The sequence below is a fragment of the Microplitis mediator genome, chromosome 4, assembly GCF_029852145.1.
Source record: "Microplitis mediator isolate UGA2020A chromosome 4, iyMicMedi2.1, whole genome shotgun sequence".
NCBI classification, from domain to species: domain Eukaryota; kingdom Metazoa; phylum Arthropoda; class Insecta; order Hymenoptera; family Braconidae; genus Microplitis; species Microplitis mediator.
In genome coordinates this window covers 418,918-436,756 of record NC_079972.1, presented here as the reverse complement: position 1 = coordinate 436,756, position 17,839 = coordinate 418,918, and the positions used below count along the sequence as shown (strand labels likewise).

The 17,839-nt window shown below is 34.5% G+C and overlaps 1 protein-coding gene across 2 annotated transcripts in view; it reads left to right on the top strand.

Annotated features, from left to right (window-relative positions):
• Positions 1 to 17,839, top strand: part of LOC130666603 (uncharacterized) — a 53,797-nt gene that overhangs the window by 782 nt on the left and 35,176 nt on the right. For both annotated transcript variants that reach the window (XM_057467758.1, XM_057467757.1), the window contains exon 3: positions 44 to 131. In XM_057467758.1, coding sequence (XP_057323741.1) covers positions 44 to 131 — 88 coding nt within the window. The remainder of the gene's footprint in view (positions 1 to 43; positions 132 to 17,839) is intronic.

Below are 17,839 nucleotides of genomic sequence, written 5' to 3'. Positions count from 1 at the left end.
AGATTGTTTTTAAATTTAAACTTATTTTAATTATATTCGATAGTTTTGAATACGATCCGAAAGCTCTTGATGGTGAAAATCGGAATACAGACCATTTTATTGCATTCGCTGATCAAGCTGAAATACCTCAAGTAAGTGTACTTACTGATTTATTTAGTAAAGTTTTTTGCAATTGGCATCACCTTACGAAATCTAATATAGATAAGAATATCGCAAAGGGAGATAGAGCTAATCATAAGATAACATTAATTGTCAAGGCTCAGTTTTTACTTAGTTCATAATATACTGCATATTTGAATGAATATATCAATGAATTAGGTGATAATAAATGAAACCGGACGACTTTAGATGCCTGTGATGATTGACATTCCATTAAGTTTGAAATCGCATTTTACCCCGAGCCTCACACTATAGCTTTCATTTGTTTGTATCAAAACTAAGTGTTTAAATATCTAGAGTCGGCTGAAATAAGGCAATTCAAAACCAAAAGTGCACTTGCTCGCTAATTCCTGTGAGAAAATTCTCTACATGAATCATGTAAAAACTTTATGAGAGAATAGGACGAATTTTATATATTAGATTTTCTGGATTGTCATGGAAATCTTCTGAGGTCCTTGCAAAAATTTCGTGACATCCTTACAGAAATATTATTGGGATCAGTTAAAATAATTGATTCGAGGTTTATCTACACGCTGAAAAAAAATGATATCTGTTATCATCTTCTAATAATCTTACGGAAAAATACTACTGAACAATATTGGAAAACATTAAAGAAAACTTAATGGAATAGTATTTTTGCACATGAATGCTTCAGTACAGCTAGTTCGTTTAGTGCCATTAGTTGCTATTTTTGGTATTTGTAGTGTCATGAGCATAATGCAAATATTCTTTAGTGTCGATGGTGTAACCAGATAAAAAAATCGGTCTGTCAGATGACCCTGCGGGCCAGCCCCAAAACTTCCCGCTGTTTTCGAGCTCGTTGAGCTCGAAAACATTATTGTGAATACATTTTCGAGCTCTTCGAGCTCGCAAATACTTTTGTATGCCATTGTTTTGTAAAAAACCATTTTAAGCATTTCTTTCTCCCACGATATCTCGCGAACGAATTAACCGATTTTGATGGTTGAGGCGGCAATCGACGTGTTTTATCAAGTTCTAAAGCTGATCAAATTTTGAAATCGATTTATCGAGTCGTTTTTGAGAAATTTCGAAAAAACCAAAAAAAAATTTTTTTTTGAATTCTTTCGTCAACGGTTTCTCTTGAACGAATGAACCGATTTTGATGGTTGAGGTGGCATTCGACGCGGCTTATAGAGTTTTAGAGCTGATTAGATTTTGGAATAAATCCATCGAGCAAATTAAAAGTTATCTAAATAAAACATTTTCGAAAAAATTTTATTTTCGAAATATCTCTGAACGCACCCTACCGATTAAGTTCAAATTCTTACGGCCTCAAGACATTAACAAGCCGCGTCAAATGACACCTTAACGATCAAAATCGGTTCATCCGTTCAAGAGCTATGAATATTTACATACATACATACGTACGTACGTACGTACGTACACACATACATACACTCGGACATCATCGTGAAATTAGTCAGGATAGCTTCCTAGGACCTCGAAACGTCGACATCTGATGGAAATTCGATTTTCGTAAATCGGACCGAAACCAATAACTTCCCGAATTTTGGAAAATTTTCAATTTTCTTAGCGGGAAGTTAAAAATCGGTCTGTCAGTCCAATCGCTCTTCGAGCTCGAAAATACGTTTGTATGCTGTTGTTTTCGAAAAAAAAACGTTTTTCACCATTTTTTCTCCAACTATATCTCTCAAACGAATAAACCGGTTGAGACGGTTGAAGTGGCAATCGACGCGTTTTATCAAGACCTAAAGCTGATCGAATTTTGAATTCGATTTATCGAGTCGTTTTTGAGATATTTCAAAAAAAATAAAAAAATAAAATTTTTTTTAATTCTTTCGACAACGGTTTCTCTTGAACGAATTAACCGATTTTGATGGTTGAGGTGGCATTCGACGCGGCTTATAAAGCTCTAGAGCCCAGTCCATTTTGGAATCAATCCATCGAGCACGTTAAAAGTTATCCGAAAAAAACATTTTTGAAAAAATTTTATTTTTGGAATATCTCTGAACGAGCTCTACTGATCAAGCTCAATTTTCTAGAGCTGATTAGCTTTTGAAGTTGATCGTATAAGTCGTTTCTGAGAAATCAATAAAAAACTAAAAAAAAAGAAATTTTTTTTTCCGTAATCCGCCAATATTTTCGAGTCTACTTGATCAAATGATGTGAAGTTTTCAGAAAAGTTGATGGCCAACAAGCTCTTTCGATTGCTGCCTTGACCATCCAAATCGGTTCATTAGTTAAAAAGTTATAGACCGGTCACACACATACATACACACACACACACACACACTCACACACACACACATACAGACACTCGGACATCATTCTGAAAATAGTCAGAATAGCTTCCTAGGACCTCAAAACGTCGACATCTGATGAAATTTCGATTTTCGGAAATCGGGGTGAAAACAATAACTTCCCAATTTTTCGAAAATCGTCGATTTCCTTAGCGGGAAGTTAAAAAAATATAATTTTAAATATTTCTCCAAATTTAAAAAATAAAATTATTATTGATTTAGTTCAAAAATTTTATGGCATTATACACTAATGCAAAAAATTAAAGGAGCAGAAAAATTTTATAAATTTTTTAGTGATTTTTGGAAGGCTGTAACTTGGTGAAAAAAAATCGTATCGAAAATTTAAAAAAAGCATTTTATAGCTTGAAATCTCTAGTTTAGGTGTATTTTTTTCAAAATTTTTTAAAAGCTCCGATTATTGCGCAAACATGAGAAATACCGCGAGCCAAAAAATTTCTAAATTTTTTTTTTTTTTCCGAAGAGCCCACGGACCGCGGAAAAATTCTTTCAACTAAACGAATGCATACATCGATTAGCAAATTTATTCAGCTTCAATTTGGTTTTTTTTTTAACCTCGTAGGACGATTTGTCGCAGAGATATCAGCCTTCAAACAGAAAATGATCCTTTTGGCTTTGATCTTCGATATTTCAGGTACCAATGATCGGACAGAAAGTTGAAGGGCGGCGTTGAAAACTTGAATAAATTCCCTACAAGACCCTGTCATCATTTTTTGAAAAAAAAATTTTTTTTTATTTTTAACATCCATTAGAAGAAAGTACAAAAAAATGACTTTTTTTGGTTTTTTAGTAAATCAACCGCTACTCTGCAAATAGCGATAAAAAAAATAATGTTGCCAGGGACTTTTTTAGCTTAATGTACCCCCAAGACCCCTGTGAATTTTTAAATTGATCTATCAAACCGTTTTTTGGGAATCATCGATCAAAGTTTAGCTAAACAATTAAAGGAGCAAGTTTTGTTCCTTTAATTGTGTAATCATAATCAAAATGAAAAAATTTTTTTTTTTTTTACTTTTCTCAAATTTTTGCGTTGGTAACTCAGCAAATGCAAGGAAATGACAAAAAAAATGAAAAATTTCCAAAAAATGTAAAAAAAAAAAATTAGAACACAAAAAACAAGTTTCAATTTTTTTTTTTTCTTCGATTTTTTTTTAAATTTTTTGGAAATTTTTCATTTTTTTGGTCATTTCCTTGCATTTGCTGAGTTACCAACGCAAAAATTTGAGAAAAGTAAAAAAAAAAAAAATTTTTCATTTTGATTATGATTACACAATTAAAGGAACAAAACTTGCTCCTTTAATTGTTTAGCTAAACTTTGATCGATGATTCCCAAAAAACGGTTTGATAGATCAATTTAAAAATTCACAGGGGTCTTGGGGGTACATTAAGCTAAAAAAGTCCCTGGCAACATTATTTTTTTTATCGCTATTTGCAGAGTAGCGGTTGATTTACTAAAAAACCAAAAAAAGTCATTTTTTTGTACTTTCTTCTAATGGATGTTAAAAATAAAAAAAAATTTTTTTTTCAAAAAATGATGACAGGGTCTTGTAGGGAATTTATTCAAGTTTTCAACGCCGCCCTTCAACTTTCTGTCCGATCATTGGTACCTGAAATATCGAAGATCAAAGCCAAAAGGATCATTTTCTGTTTGAAGGCTGATATCTCTGCGACAAATCGTCCTACGAGGTTAAAAAAAAACCAAATTGAAGCTGAATAAATTTGCTAATCGATGTATGCATTCGTTTAGTTGAAAGAATTTTTCCGCGGTCCGTGGGCTCTTCGGAAAAAAAAAAAAAATTTAGAAATTTTTTGGCTCGCGGTATTTCTCATGTTTGCGCAATAATCGGAGCTTTTAAAAAATTTTGAAAAAAATACACCTAAACTAGAGATTTCAAGCTATAAAATGCTTTTTTTAAATTTTCGATACGATTTTTTTTCACCAAGTTACAGCCTTCCAAAAATCACTAAAAAATTTATAAAATTTTTCTGCTCCTTTAATTTTTTGCATTAGTGTATAATAAAACGGCGTGCCATAGTTCTCAGTAAGGATGTGTGAGTATCGGTTAAATCGTAGTAGTGCATGTATGCGCCCCTTTTACTATTTGTAACTTCCCGCTATAACGCAGCGTTGTATGATCATGAAGTTAGCAGACGTTTAATAATTTTTGGATTTTTTAAAAAACGATAAATTATAAAAAAAAAAAATTTTTTAAAATTGCACTTTTAGTTTTTTCAATTTTCTACATGTGCATATTTTTAGGTTTTTTTTTTTCTTTAAATTTAATTGTTAAAAAAAAAGTCAAAAAAATTTTAATTGTCTGCTGACTTCAGTATCATTGCGTTATACGCAAAAATAGTGAGACTACTACTGACAGCTTGCTCATCATTTAATGGTGGAGGTATGAGAATTGCATTCTAACTGAAGGGAACCCTCTCAGTATAGTTGGATTAACGAGACTTTGCGTTTCGGATACTTTCGGTTTTTACCCTCACCATCTAAATTCAAAACCTAAGACATTGCGTCTTGATGGTGGGGGTAAAAAACCGAAGCTCAAGGTCTCGCTAATCCAAATATCAGTGTTAGCATTCGTCACATGTGATATCCTATCACGGTTCGTACGAGCGATTAAAGCGACACCGCGTACAGTACGCGATAAACGCGATTCCGCGGGATTATTTCTACATATCAATACTTAATTTAATGATATATTATATGCTCTATCGTATTTTAGTAGTAACTTATTATATTTTTGGGAATTTTCAAAACATTTATTTAAGCTAGGTCTGGTCTCTTTAGTAATTCTCTATTCTCCGAGATCATAAAATTGAAAGATCTCGGGAAAACACACAGTCTTGGGAAACTTATTTTCCTCAAGTCTGTCCTTTTATTTAAAGAATGGAATTTGTACTAGACGTAAGCTTTTTATTATTATAAACTTAAAATATTTGTAAATATTGTAACTATAGTACCTAAGTTAGAAATAGTTAAGCCGATTAGAGACCCCAATAAACTTGGAATACTCTAACGTCGGCAAAGAGGCAAGTCCGGAGCCATAAAACATCGTACCCTGGGAAAATCTCTTAACCACGTCGGATAACAGCACAGCTGCTGAGTATACGAAGCCGGTGGTCAAGAGAAGACCCGATCCTGCCGGAGAGAGTCACTCACGTGACGTCAGATGGACCAGCCCCTAGGACGAACCCAACCCCCACTCAAGCCATCAGCACGGACTTGCCATAATTTTAAGTTATGTTAAGATAGAAATATTTTGGAAATCGAGTCAACAAGTCGTGCCTTGTAAACTTACTGATAAAATACAGACCTCCAATCATAATTATTTATTTAATCATTTTCTTTTTATTCAAAGACCCTGCAGTTAAGTTCAAAGTTACTTTATATTTTTTACATCGCGCTCTCGAAGTTGAATATTTCAATATTCCCGGGCGAATCGACCCCGTCGATAAATTAAACTAGAAAAATAAACCTCCAGCTAACCGCTAGGAGGAGGCTATAACACACATAATTATCGTACACATCCATGGAGAATAGAGACAACTGAAACTGATTAGTTGGATCAGTTAGTTCTGAATGTTTTGATTGAGCGAGCATTCGTTGTGCGAGTACAAGTTTTTCCTGTTGACCGTAGATTCGTTCTCGAGCCTAGTTTACCGTAGTATTTGTAAATTATTCAATCAGGTTTTATTTGAATATTATCGGACTGTCGTGTATTTCATTTATTATAATTTCCTGCGTAATCAATTATTACATTAATTAGTATTTAGTGTATCTGATATTTGTGCGACACTATCTTCATTATATTACTTGTCTTGGTATCATTATTTGTGAACAATACTTTTAATATTAAATGACTGTGTTGCATAATTATTATTTGGTTATAAGGTAAGTGACCCCTCTATCGGCCGGTTAAGCATATTTTTTTTTCGAATTAAGAATTAAAATATAAAAAACCAATTTTGCATATAAGTGATGATAACCTCAAAAAAAAAATAAAACTAATATGGCCGATAATGCATACAGAGGTAATTTTCTTGTATCTATATTCAGCCCCCCTATTTTTAATATAAATTAGGCAAAAATCATTAAATTTTCAACTCCTAAAATTAGTATGAAATGAGCTAATAAAATTTCAAAAAGAAAAATCGGACTTTTATTGTTATTTTTAATTAGTAATCGGTTATTGAAAAACCAAGAATACTTATCCTACCTGATAAGAAATCACCAGAAATCGCATCTGACGCGCTACTATTTTTTTTTCATAATAAAATGAATTTTTACAATAATCAAAGTATGTTTAATATAAACTAGACTAATTTTACTTTTTTTTAAAAAACTATTTACGTATGAATACGTACTTATTGTAGAAATATATATAAAGGGGGCCTGGCCGATAGAGGGGTCACTTACCTTATTCTAAATAAAAATGAGAGGTATTAACATTGAGACCAATACTCGGGATAACGCCTAAACTTGTAATGAGTTTCCGACAACCTTGGCTTCGCTTCGGCCAACAATTACATGTGATCTGAGACATATCTTACTTTACTTCCCTAGGTGTGTAATATACTATTTTAATAATCTATATCATTAAGAGAATAAGGAAAATTGTGTTCTCGCCATATCTATATGATAGAATTAGTTAATGTTATTGGAATTGGTATCATTAGATATGTCTATTATAATTTTTTTTTTAGTTTTTTTGAAATATTTAAAAATCGACTCCATGAATCGAATTCAAAATTTGATCAGCTTTAGAACTTGTTAAAACGCGTCGATTGCCACCTCAACCGTCTCAATCGGTTTATTCGTTTGAGAGATATCGTTGGAGAAAAAATGGTAAAAAACTATTTTTTTCGAAAAGAACGGCATACAAAAGTATTTTCGAGCTCGAAGAGCTTGAAAATGTATTCTCAACAAAGTTTTCGAGCTCAAGGAGCTCGAAAACAGCGGAAAGTTTTAAGGCTGGCCCGCAGGGTCAACCGATAGACAGATTTTTTTTACGGGTTTGTGTTGTTATACACTGGTCACAGAAATTAAGGGATAGAAAAAAATCCGAAATTTTTAGGTGATTTTCAACATGCTGTAACTCGGTGAAAAATGGTCGTATAAAAAAACTAAAAAAAGCAAATTGTACCCTCAAGTTTCTAGTTTTCAGATCTGGACCTCAAAATTTTTTATCATGTACGGTTCCGGAGTAATCATAAGAAAACCGCTGTAACTGCATCTGCTTCAAATGTCAACTTAACAAACATACCCTTTGTGTAACTCTAATGCCGGCGATAAAAAAAATTTTAGGAATTTTTTTTGACAATGATAAATCATTGCAGATACAGCAAAAAAAAAAATTTTGAAAAAAAAAAATTTTTGAAAAACAAAATTTTGAAAAAAAAAAAATTTTGAAAAAAATTCGAAAAAGTCCGTCAATCATCGATCGTCATCGATCGCCGAATATTTCCCCCACGCGGACATGATATTCAGTAGCAATAGTACACAGTACAGTACACACGTACAATAGCGAGTTACACGGCAACTGGCTAACACGTATCTAATGCAACCGCATTACCTTGTATTATATCATTCATTGAATAAAGTTAATTATTTATTATTTTGTTAACACTAATAATTGGAGTCAGATAAAGTTATTTAACGTAGTGATTAAGTTCTACGAACCTCATCCCAGTCACTACATTGGTGACTGCCCGACGTGATTTTAAAGAGGACGCTATTTCGCGCACACGTTCCGCGTGGCAAATAGCACGTTGAGTGTACAATATCGCGTCTCTGCTGATCGCGACGTATTAATTCGGCGAGTTCTTTACAACAATGAAGTGCGTGAATCAAGTGTTGCGCAAGCCTTTTATCATGGCTGGTGCATTGCGGGGCATTTTGGACATATGCCGCACTAGTTTGTAATTTAAGGGACACCATCGGGGTGCAAATTAAATTGTGATAAAAGTGATCAGTGAATTCCTGTGAAAAATACAGTGAATAAAATTATCGTTCACGTTCAATTTTCGCCCAGTGATAATTTTCGTGTGACTCGAAGCGTCTCGAACATTCCTCAACGGTGAGTCAGCTTCGACACTAATCCGCTTACAGTGGTATTAAAATTTTGTGTTAGTTTTATTGTGTTAGTGTTTCTTATATACTAACTATGACGGATACAAAGCCGCCAGGCGATGAGTTTGTAGACGCTAAACCAATGATTGTCAACTCGCTCAAGGCACCTCACTTCAACCCGAAGCGAGTGAGTTTATGGTTTGCGCAGCTCGAAGCTCAGTTCGCGATCCATGGCATAGCAACTGAGAGAGAGAAATTCAACCACGCCATTTCTCTCATCGACACCGAGTATGCATGTGACGTTGAGACCCTCATCATCAACCCGCCAACAACCACGCCATACGCCAAGTTGAAAGCCACGCTCATCACGTGTTACTCGAAGTCTGAAGAAGCTAAACTGCGTCAGCTTCTAGATGGCGAAGCGATCGGTGACCGATCACCATCACAGTTTCTCCGCCATCTCAAATCGCTCGCGCCGACCATTGATGACGCAGTCTTGAAGGCAAGATGGCTGGCAAACTTGCCCAAGAAGACACAAGAGCTTCTAGCCATCTCTCCAACCACAGCTACCATCGACCAACTAGCAAAAACAGCTGACAAGTTACACGAGATGTTTCCGGTTACTCACACCGCTGCTTTAGCTTCATCATCATCTTCGCAGGAGACGATGGAACTGCAGAAACAAGTGAGCGAACTATCTCGTCAGGTAGCAGCACTGACGTCAGCGTTCAACCAGAACCGCGGTAGATCACCAGGACGAAAACAAAACCAACGCTCCTGAAGCAAATCAAAGCCACGCAAACTTGAGAAAACGGGTATTTGTTATTACCACTCAAGTTTGGTAAAACCGCGTACAAATGTACGCCAGGCTGCAAGTTTGCGGGAAACGTGAACGAGAGTCACTAGCGGTGGAAAACGACTCTCTCGCATTTTCTAACCGCCTATTCGTCGTCGATCTAACCACGAATACACAATACCTCGTGGATTCTGGTTCAGATCTCTCTGTTTACCCATACGGGCGGATGAAATGCAAGCCTACACCAGTAGGATACCAACTTCATGCGGCAAACGGCTCGCTGATTGAAACATACGGGTGCATTACTCTGTCACTAAACCTCGGTTTACGTCGAGAATTTACGTGGAGATTTATCATCGCTGACGTCACGAAACCAATAATTGGCGCTGATTTTCTGAGTCATTTTAACTTGTTAATCGACCTCAAACACAAACAATTACGTGATGGCTCCACTGGTCTCCAAACACGTGTGAATTCAATATGCTCAGATGCAAAATGCATCAAATCAATTGAAGGTGATACAGCTTACCATAAACTGTTATCAAACTACCCGGCCATAACTCGACCTGAAGAAATAACTTCAGCCAAGAAGCATTCTACAGTGCATCATATCAAAACGACACCTGGACCTCCAGTATCGTGCAAAGCGCGACGTCTTGCACCCAATAAATTAAAAATTGCGCAAGAGGAATTTCGCAAGATGGTTCAACTTGGTATTGCACGTCCATCGACCAGTCCTTGGGCATCTCCACTCCATCTTGTACCGAAGAAATCTGGAGATTGGCGACCATGTGGCGACTATCGACCACTCAATGCCCGCACGATACACAACAATTATCCGGTCCGACGACTCGACGATTTCACCGCAACGTTGCACGGTAAAAAGATATTTTCAGTTCTAGATTTGGTTAGAGCCTTCAACCAAATTCCCGTCGCCGAAGAAGACAGCCATCATCACACCTTTTGGCTTGTTCGAATTCCCATACATGACGTTTGGACTTCGAAATGCCGCGCAAACCTTCCAGAGTTTTATCGATGAGGCCACACGAGACCTACCGTTTATCTTCCCGTACATCGACGACGTGCTGGTAGCTTCAGAGAACGAGGAGCAACATCTCGAACACCTAAAAATTTTATTTCAACGCTTACAAGACTACGGACTTGTCATCAACGCAGCCAAATCGGTGTTGGGCCAACATGAGGTAAAATTTTTAGGTCACCACATCAGCGACAAAGGTATCAAGCCGTTGCCCGACAGGATAGACGCAATTATTAACCTAAAATTTCCTAGTACGATCTCTGTATTACGTGGTTTTCTAGGTACCATAAATTTCTACAGGAAATTTATCAGAAATGCTGCAGAAATCCTTGCACCGCTGAATAAATTGCTCGAGGGGCCAAAAATTAAAGGATCAACGCTGATTGTCGAGACACCAGAACTCCATCAGGCCTATGACAAGGCAAAGCAGGCATTAGCCAACGCTGCAATGCTTGCGCATCCAAACGACGACGCAACTTGGGCTATTTTCTCGGACGCATCAAACGCTGCCATTGGTGCAGTTCTGCAACAACTAGTTGACGGAGAATGGCAACCACTCGCTTTCTTCAGCAGAAAACTTCAACCTTCCATTCAAAAATTATCGACGTACGATCGTAAACTTCACGCTATCTACGAAGCTGTCAGACACTTTCGTCATATTTTTGAAGGTAAACAAGTTGCAATTTACACCGATCATAAACCATTGCTTTTTGCTTTTCAGCAACGCACTGTAAGAGCATCACCGTGGCAATTTCGTCGTCTCGACTTTATTGGCCAATTCACAAGTGATTTTAGACACATTTCTGGACATGAGAACATTGTTGCAGACACGCTATCACGCGTTGAAGCCATTTCGACGCCGATTACCACGCACGTGCTAGTAAATGCTCAAAAGAACGATCCTGAACTTCGAGATCTTCTTAACAACGCAGCAACGTCACTACAGTGGCAACGAATTGTCTACAACGACCACCCGGCTGCAGTTTATTGTGATGTTTCATCAGGTAAACCACGTCCATACGTTCCTGGTCAACTTCGAAAGAAAGTTTTCGACGCGTTGCACTCTCTGGCACATCCTGGTACCAGAGCATCTCAGAAACTAGTGAGCAAGCGTTATGTTTGGCCATCAATCCAGAAAGATTGTCGAGAGTGGGCCAAAGCTTGCATAAATTGTCAACGAAACAAGATCCATCCTCACGTGTCATCACCTCTCGCACGTTTTGAATTGCCGACGCAACATTTTGAGCATATTCACATCGATTTAGTCTCTTTACCAGTATCTCGCGGCTACAACAAGTGCTTGACCATCGTCGATAGATTTACCCGGTTTCCAGAAACCGTGGCACTTAAAAACGGTGACGCAGATACTGTCGCACTCGCGCTGTTTAGAGAATGGATCTCAAAATACGGTGTGCCCACTAGAATGACGTCCGACCAAGGAGGACAATTCAGATCATCGTTGTTCCAATCTTTGAGCAAAATTTTTGGCATAACACATTTATTGACGATGCCGTATCATCCTCAATCCAATGGAATGGTGGAACGTCTACACCGGCAACTCAAGGCCGCACTGTTGTGTCACGACGACACTTGGTATGACGCGCTACCCGTCGTCTTACTTGGTCTACGAGCAGCCTGGAAAGAGGATATACAAGCCACTCCAGCCGAGCTTGTATACGGTGAGCCGATTCGTTTACCAGGTGAACTACTAGTTCCGACAAATAAACACGCAAATGCTGAAAGTGTTTTACGTGATTTAAAATCATTTTTTAATAACTTGGCACCGGCCGAAACCTCGCGTCATGGAGAGCGTTCTGTTTTCTGTTTTAGAGACCTCAACACTTGTTCCCATGTACTGGTGCGAGTTGGACAAATTGGACCATCATTCTCAGCTCCGTATGAGGGTCCGTACTAAGTCGTTGCGCGATACGATAAATATTTTATCGTCAACTATAAACGCACAAATACTGCAATTTCCATTGATAGACTTAAACCTGTCTATTTCGTGGCCAACGACACATAAAATTATTATTTTTTTTTTTTTATATAATTTAAACTCTCGTTTAAATTCGATTTTTTTTTGTTTACTATTGATTGTATTCTCTTTAGCTAGTACTTTCCTCACATCGTAGCACACTTGCTCAAAGTTTGTTATTAACTTAATAATTATTTATTTTTTTTTTTGATTATTTTTGTTTTGCATTGTAAATATTTCTTATTACTTTTCATTTGTAAATAAGCATCATTTCCTTTTTTTTTTAAGAGGGGAAGTACTGTAGCGACTACGTCACTACGGATATTTCTAATATTCATAATTTCGGATAAGTCCGTCAATCATCGATCGTCATCGATCGCCGAATATTTCCCCCACGCGGACATGATATTCAGTAGCAATAGTACACAGTACAGTACACACGTACAATAGCGAGTTACACGGTAACTGGCTAACACGTATCTAATGCAACCGCATTACCTTGTATTATATCATTCATTGAATAAAGTTAATTATTTATTATTTTGTTAACACTAATAATTGGAGTCAGATAAAGTTATTTAACGTAGTGATTAAGTTCCACGAACCTCATCCCAGTCACTACATATATATATATATATATATATATATATATATATATATATATATATATATATATATATATATATATATATATATATATATGTATATATTTGATATACAAATAAATGATCGTGACATTTTTTATCATCGCGATTATCAGGTTTTCCGAAGCTCATTTACCGATAGCTAATTTTTCAAATTGCTCGTAATTTGATTAGTCACGTGATACAACATATTTTTGTTTATTTAATAAATAAATAAGTAGTTTTAATCAATAATAATTACTTACATCGCAATTTGATGACTCTGTTTTTACAATTTCGAATTTGTTAAGCTCCTATGGATTTTTCTATTCTGTTTAACCTGCGGAATATAAAAATAATTATTATTTAATTACAGTAATTAAATTAAAAATTGAAAAAAAAATTAATTTTTAATTATGAATTATTATAATTAGAAAATTTATAATTAATCATTCTTACCAATCATATCATTATAATTCTAATTACGCCATAACAATAATTTGATATAAAAATAATTCGACGAGTCGTGCTCGAAAAAATTTTTTTAGGTTGTAATAAATATACAGGGTGTCTTATATATATAGTAATATATATATTACTCCCTTTTAATGACCACGTGGTTGCCGGTTCATTTCTATAGAGAGAGACAAATCTCTTCCTGACAATAACGCGGTAAAAATAGTGATTTATAATTGGTCACCTCCTGCGGGAGTATTCATGCGTGTCATCTTAAATTATACCTTTCATTCTTTCTTATTCATTTGCAATGACTTTGTCTTTGTTATCCGATCGCTATCGACAGATTTATAAATAAGTTTAAGGGTTTTCATTTTTTCATAAAAAAAATTGTTTGCGATAAAGAAATTATTTTGTATTTAAATTTATAAAATTACGGATTGATAATTTTTTTATGTTTTAATTAGGTCATTTTTTTAAATTAGAGTTCGTAATGAAATTTAATACGAACTGGATATATTTATGACCCCATCCATACGTAGGATCGAGTAGAACGACAATCACTTTCTCTTTCTTTGTCTGTCGTTTATTTTCTTATTCTTTTTATCAGCATGCCAGAGAGAATGATAATGACCTGTTAAGTCAGTTTTAAAAAACAGGTGATGAATAAATCTACTCTGATAAGAAATATTGTGATTATCAATTGTTTTCTATCCAATTGAACATGATACATTAATTAATTGTTTGTAAATTACTCTAGAAAAACAATTTATAATTCAATGATTTAATTAAAATTTTTTTTCAGGACATTGAGTAATTTAAAAAATAAAAGAAATGTTGGAAAATCCAAAAGTGCACACCTTAATTGCTCATTTTATTTTTAATCATTACTTTTATTGTGTAATATCAATGTATTTTTTTTTTATTATGAACTTTTATTCAACTTACATATTATCAATCTGATTTTTTTATTTATTATTTTCAGTTCAATATTTTTTTACTAACATTTTTTTTAAATATCCCGCCTTTCGTCTTGATGTCGTTTTTTTTTTTTCAACGTATTGATACGCTAGTGCGTCCACCAGTAGTTGACAGAGAGAAACAATAAAAAAATTAGGAACAACAATAAAAAAAAATCTGTTCGTCGGTTGACCCTGCGGGCCAGCCCCAAAACTTCCCGCTGTTTTCGAGCTCATGGAGCTTGAAAACGTCACTGCAAATATATTTTCGAGCTCTTCGAGCTCGAAAATGCTATTACATGCAATCATTTTTTTATGAGCTTTTCAAGATCTCTAACAAGTAACGTTTTATGCTTGAGTTTAAAAGTTAAGAATCGAAAATCGTTAATGAAGAAGCGGCTTATAAATTTTTATTCTCGATTATGTTTTCTGAAGTACATGTATTGAGGCAGAAATCAATGTCAGTGATCAAAATTAAGATTTGAATGAGTTTTGACTTAGGTCAGAGCAATAATATATGGAATATCCGAGAAAAACATTAAAGACTGGGTTTTTTCAATTTTTTGCTGACAATATGTTTAAAACTAAAGAACAAGTTACATGACATTATCTGATGATCGAAAGAGACTTTATTGAGAAAGAGTTGGTATGATTTCGGACACATTTTAGCACATTATATTTTGATTTATCCGGAAAAAATAACATAAAATGTTATTTTTTTAACTTTTCAGCGCCGATATTTTTTGAATTAATCAACCGATTTTGACGTTTGAGGTGGCAATCAGCACGTTTTATTGAGTTCTAGAGCTGATTAGATTTTGAAGTTGATCGAATGAGTCACTTTAAAGATAATAGAAAAAAACCGTTTTTTATTGTAACGGTACATTTGATATTACAATAAATTAACGAATTGAATTTGAAATCTCGTTTCTCGCCGTTAACCGGCCAACGACCTCGTAAGTTGCGAGTTAGTGATGCGACTTGTCACCGGGCGTCGCATGATCACTTAGACCCGAGTATTCGCCACTCCCCTAGACTAAGTTTTTCGGGAGTGAACCGAAATGGTGGAACGAGACTATAAAATTGTCAACGGAACAAGGAATAGACAGAGTTCATCGGACATCCAAAGGGATCAGACCGTATAAATAAAAGGTTATATATATCACATTGCTAAGGATTTAATAAATTTATTGTGGGAGTGGAATTACGAGGACAAAGAAAGCCGGACAACGGAAACCTGAAAACTCAACGAACATCGAGAAATTGCTAGCAGCCGGAGCAGATCATCACTATAAGTTCCAAGGACTGCTGAAGTTATAATTGGAGGTAAATTATAATTAATCCAGGCCGCTGATTAATTTTATTAATCTGGCAAATTAATTATAATATATTAATTAATATCTTTCCATTGATCTCGCGTAAAGAAACGGATAGTTCAGGCTCTCTAGCCGTTCAATCTCGTGTTCTCGAAAGTTCCATCGCGTCTCGTTTTGTCATCATTAAGTGTTCGAACTCTATAGTAATTATTCAAGGCTCCACAGCCAGAATAAAATAAAGTTATCGCGTAAATAATCCGGTAATTAAAGTTATTAATTTATAAATTTATTCCAGGCTCTCCAGCCGGTATAAATTAATTTATTAATTTATCTTAAGATTAATACAGGCTGGAATTTATTCCGTCAGCCGCATTAATTCTAAGATTCATAAATTTAATCGATTTACTCTATTAACGTCAATAAAATCGGGAACCGTGTGACGCCAATTCACCGGCCTAAAATTCTAGTCAACCCGAAATCGAATTCTAGTCATTACGTGATTACTAAATTAATTTTAAGTTAATTAAAATATCGAAAAACTAAATAAAAGATACTAGAGTTTGGATAAATCAGATTATGAGTAAAAAGTTGATAACGGATTATTTTGAATGTGAAATAAATTTAATTGTGAAAATTATCAGTGAAACATTTAGAAATCGAAAGTTATAAACGAATAATAATTGTGGTAAATTAATTAGAAATTTTAATCAGAGAAAATAATGAGTGGAAATTTATAAGTCGCAAAAATTAATTTATAAATTATATTTAACGAAAAAATAAATTAATTGATTGAAAAGACAGTAAATTATAGGATGAGAAAATTTATATCGAGTATTGAAAATTATGAATTGTTGAAAAATTTGAGTGAGAGAATTACTGAGCAAAGTAAAGTTGATTAAGTAAATTTAATGTTAAAGGGAATCTGTGATTGAGTTCGGTAGATAATTAAGTAATAATTATACATCCAGGGGATGATATTTTAGATAAATTTTAGTTATACATCCAGAGGATGATATTAGAATAATTTTAGTTAATGTCCAGGGGACAATTTATCAAATGGTATTGAGGTTAAACGTCCAGGGGACGGTATTTTAACGTGGGTGTGTGTGTGTGTGTGTGTGTGTGTGTGTGTGTGTGTGTAGGGAAAACGTCCAGGGGACGCTATTAGTTTGTCATAAGATTCCGTCCAGGGGACGAGATAATTAGTTTGTCATAAGGAAAACCGTCCAGGGGACGAGATAATTAGTTTTGTCATAAGGAAATTAGTGTGTCATAAGTATAGTTTGTTATAAGATTATTAACTGTTATTAAAGGATAAATAAATAATAAGCAAAGTGCTTAAGGTTATTAAAATTAAAAGTAAAGTTTTAAATAGAATTTATTTCAGCCTGTTCACTATTCCTCTTCTCTCTCACAAAATATAAAATTTACAACCGACCCTGAGTTTCTAAATAAAATACAATTAACATCCGGTTCTGGAAGGCCGAGTCCATCTTCCAGTGGCGCCCTAATATTTGACTATAATACTTAGGTGCGACCAGACTTGGCAGGCTAAACACTCTGTCATATTTGGCGCCCAACTTATGAAGTAAACCCCCCGTAAAATTTTGTGAGAGGGCTGAGAATTTTGAATTTACTGCAATAAATTGTGTGGGTAAAATTTTTAATTTTGGGAAAATTATTTCAATGGATAATTTTATAAAATTTTAAAATAAAGTGTGGGATTAAAACTATTTACAAAAAAAAAAAAAAAAATATTTGGAGAAGAAATTATAAAATTACAAGAGATAAAAGAAATTATTAAGACAAACACATAAATAAATAAATCATCGAAAATAAAATAGATAAATATTATTTGGGGATTAAATTCATATAAAATTCTTTACACTGATTTCCAGCTAACAAAAGAATTCAAAAGATTAAGATTCAATAAAACTATCGGAAAATATAATAAAATTTAGCGTCAGAAATAGCCACAACAGACAATAGTAAATTTATACAGAAATAAAACTTTAATAATTAAATTATTTGTTTAATTGAATTTTAATTAATCATCAGATTATATTTAATTATCGAGTGAGTCATTGATGAGTCACTAAGAGGCTCATTATAAATCAGAAATCAATTAAAATATTTA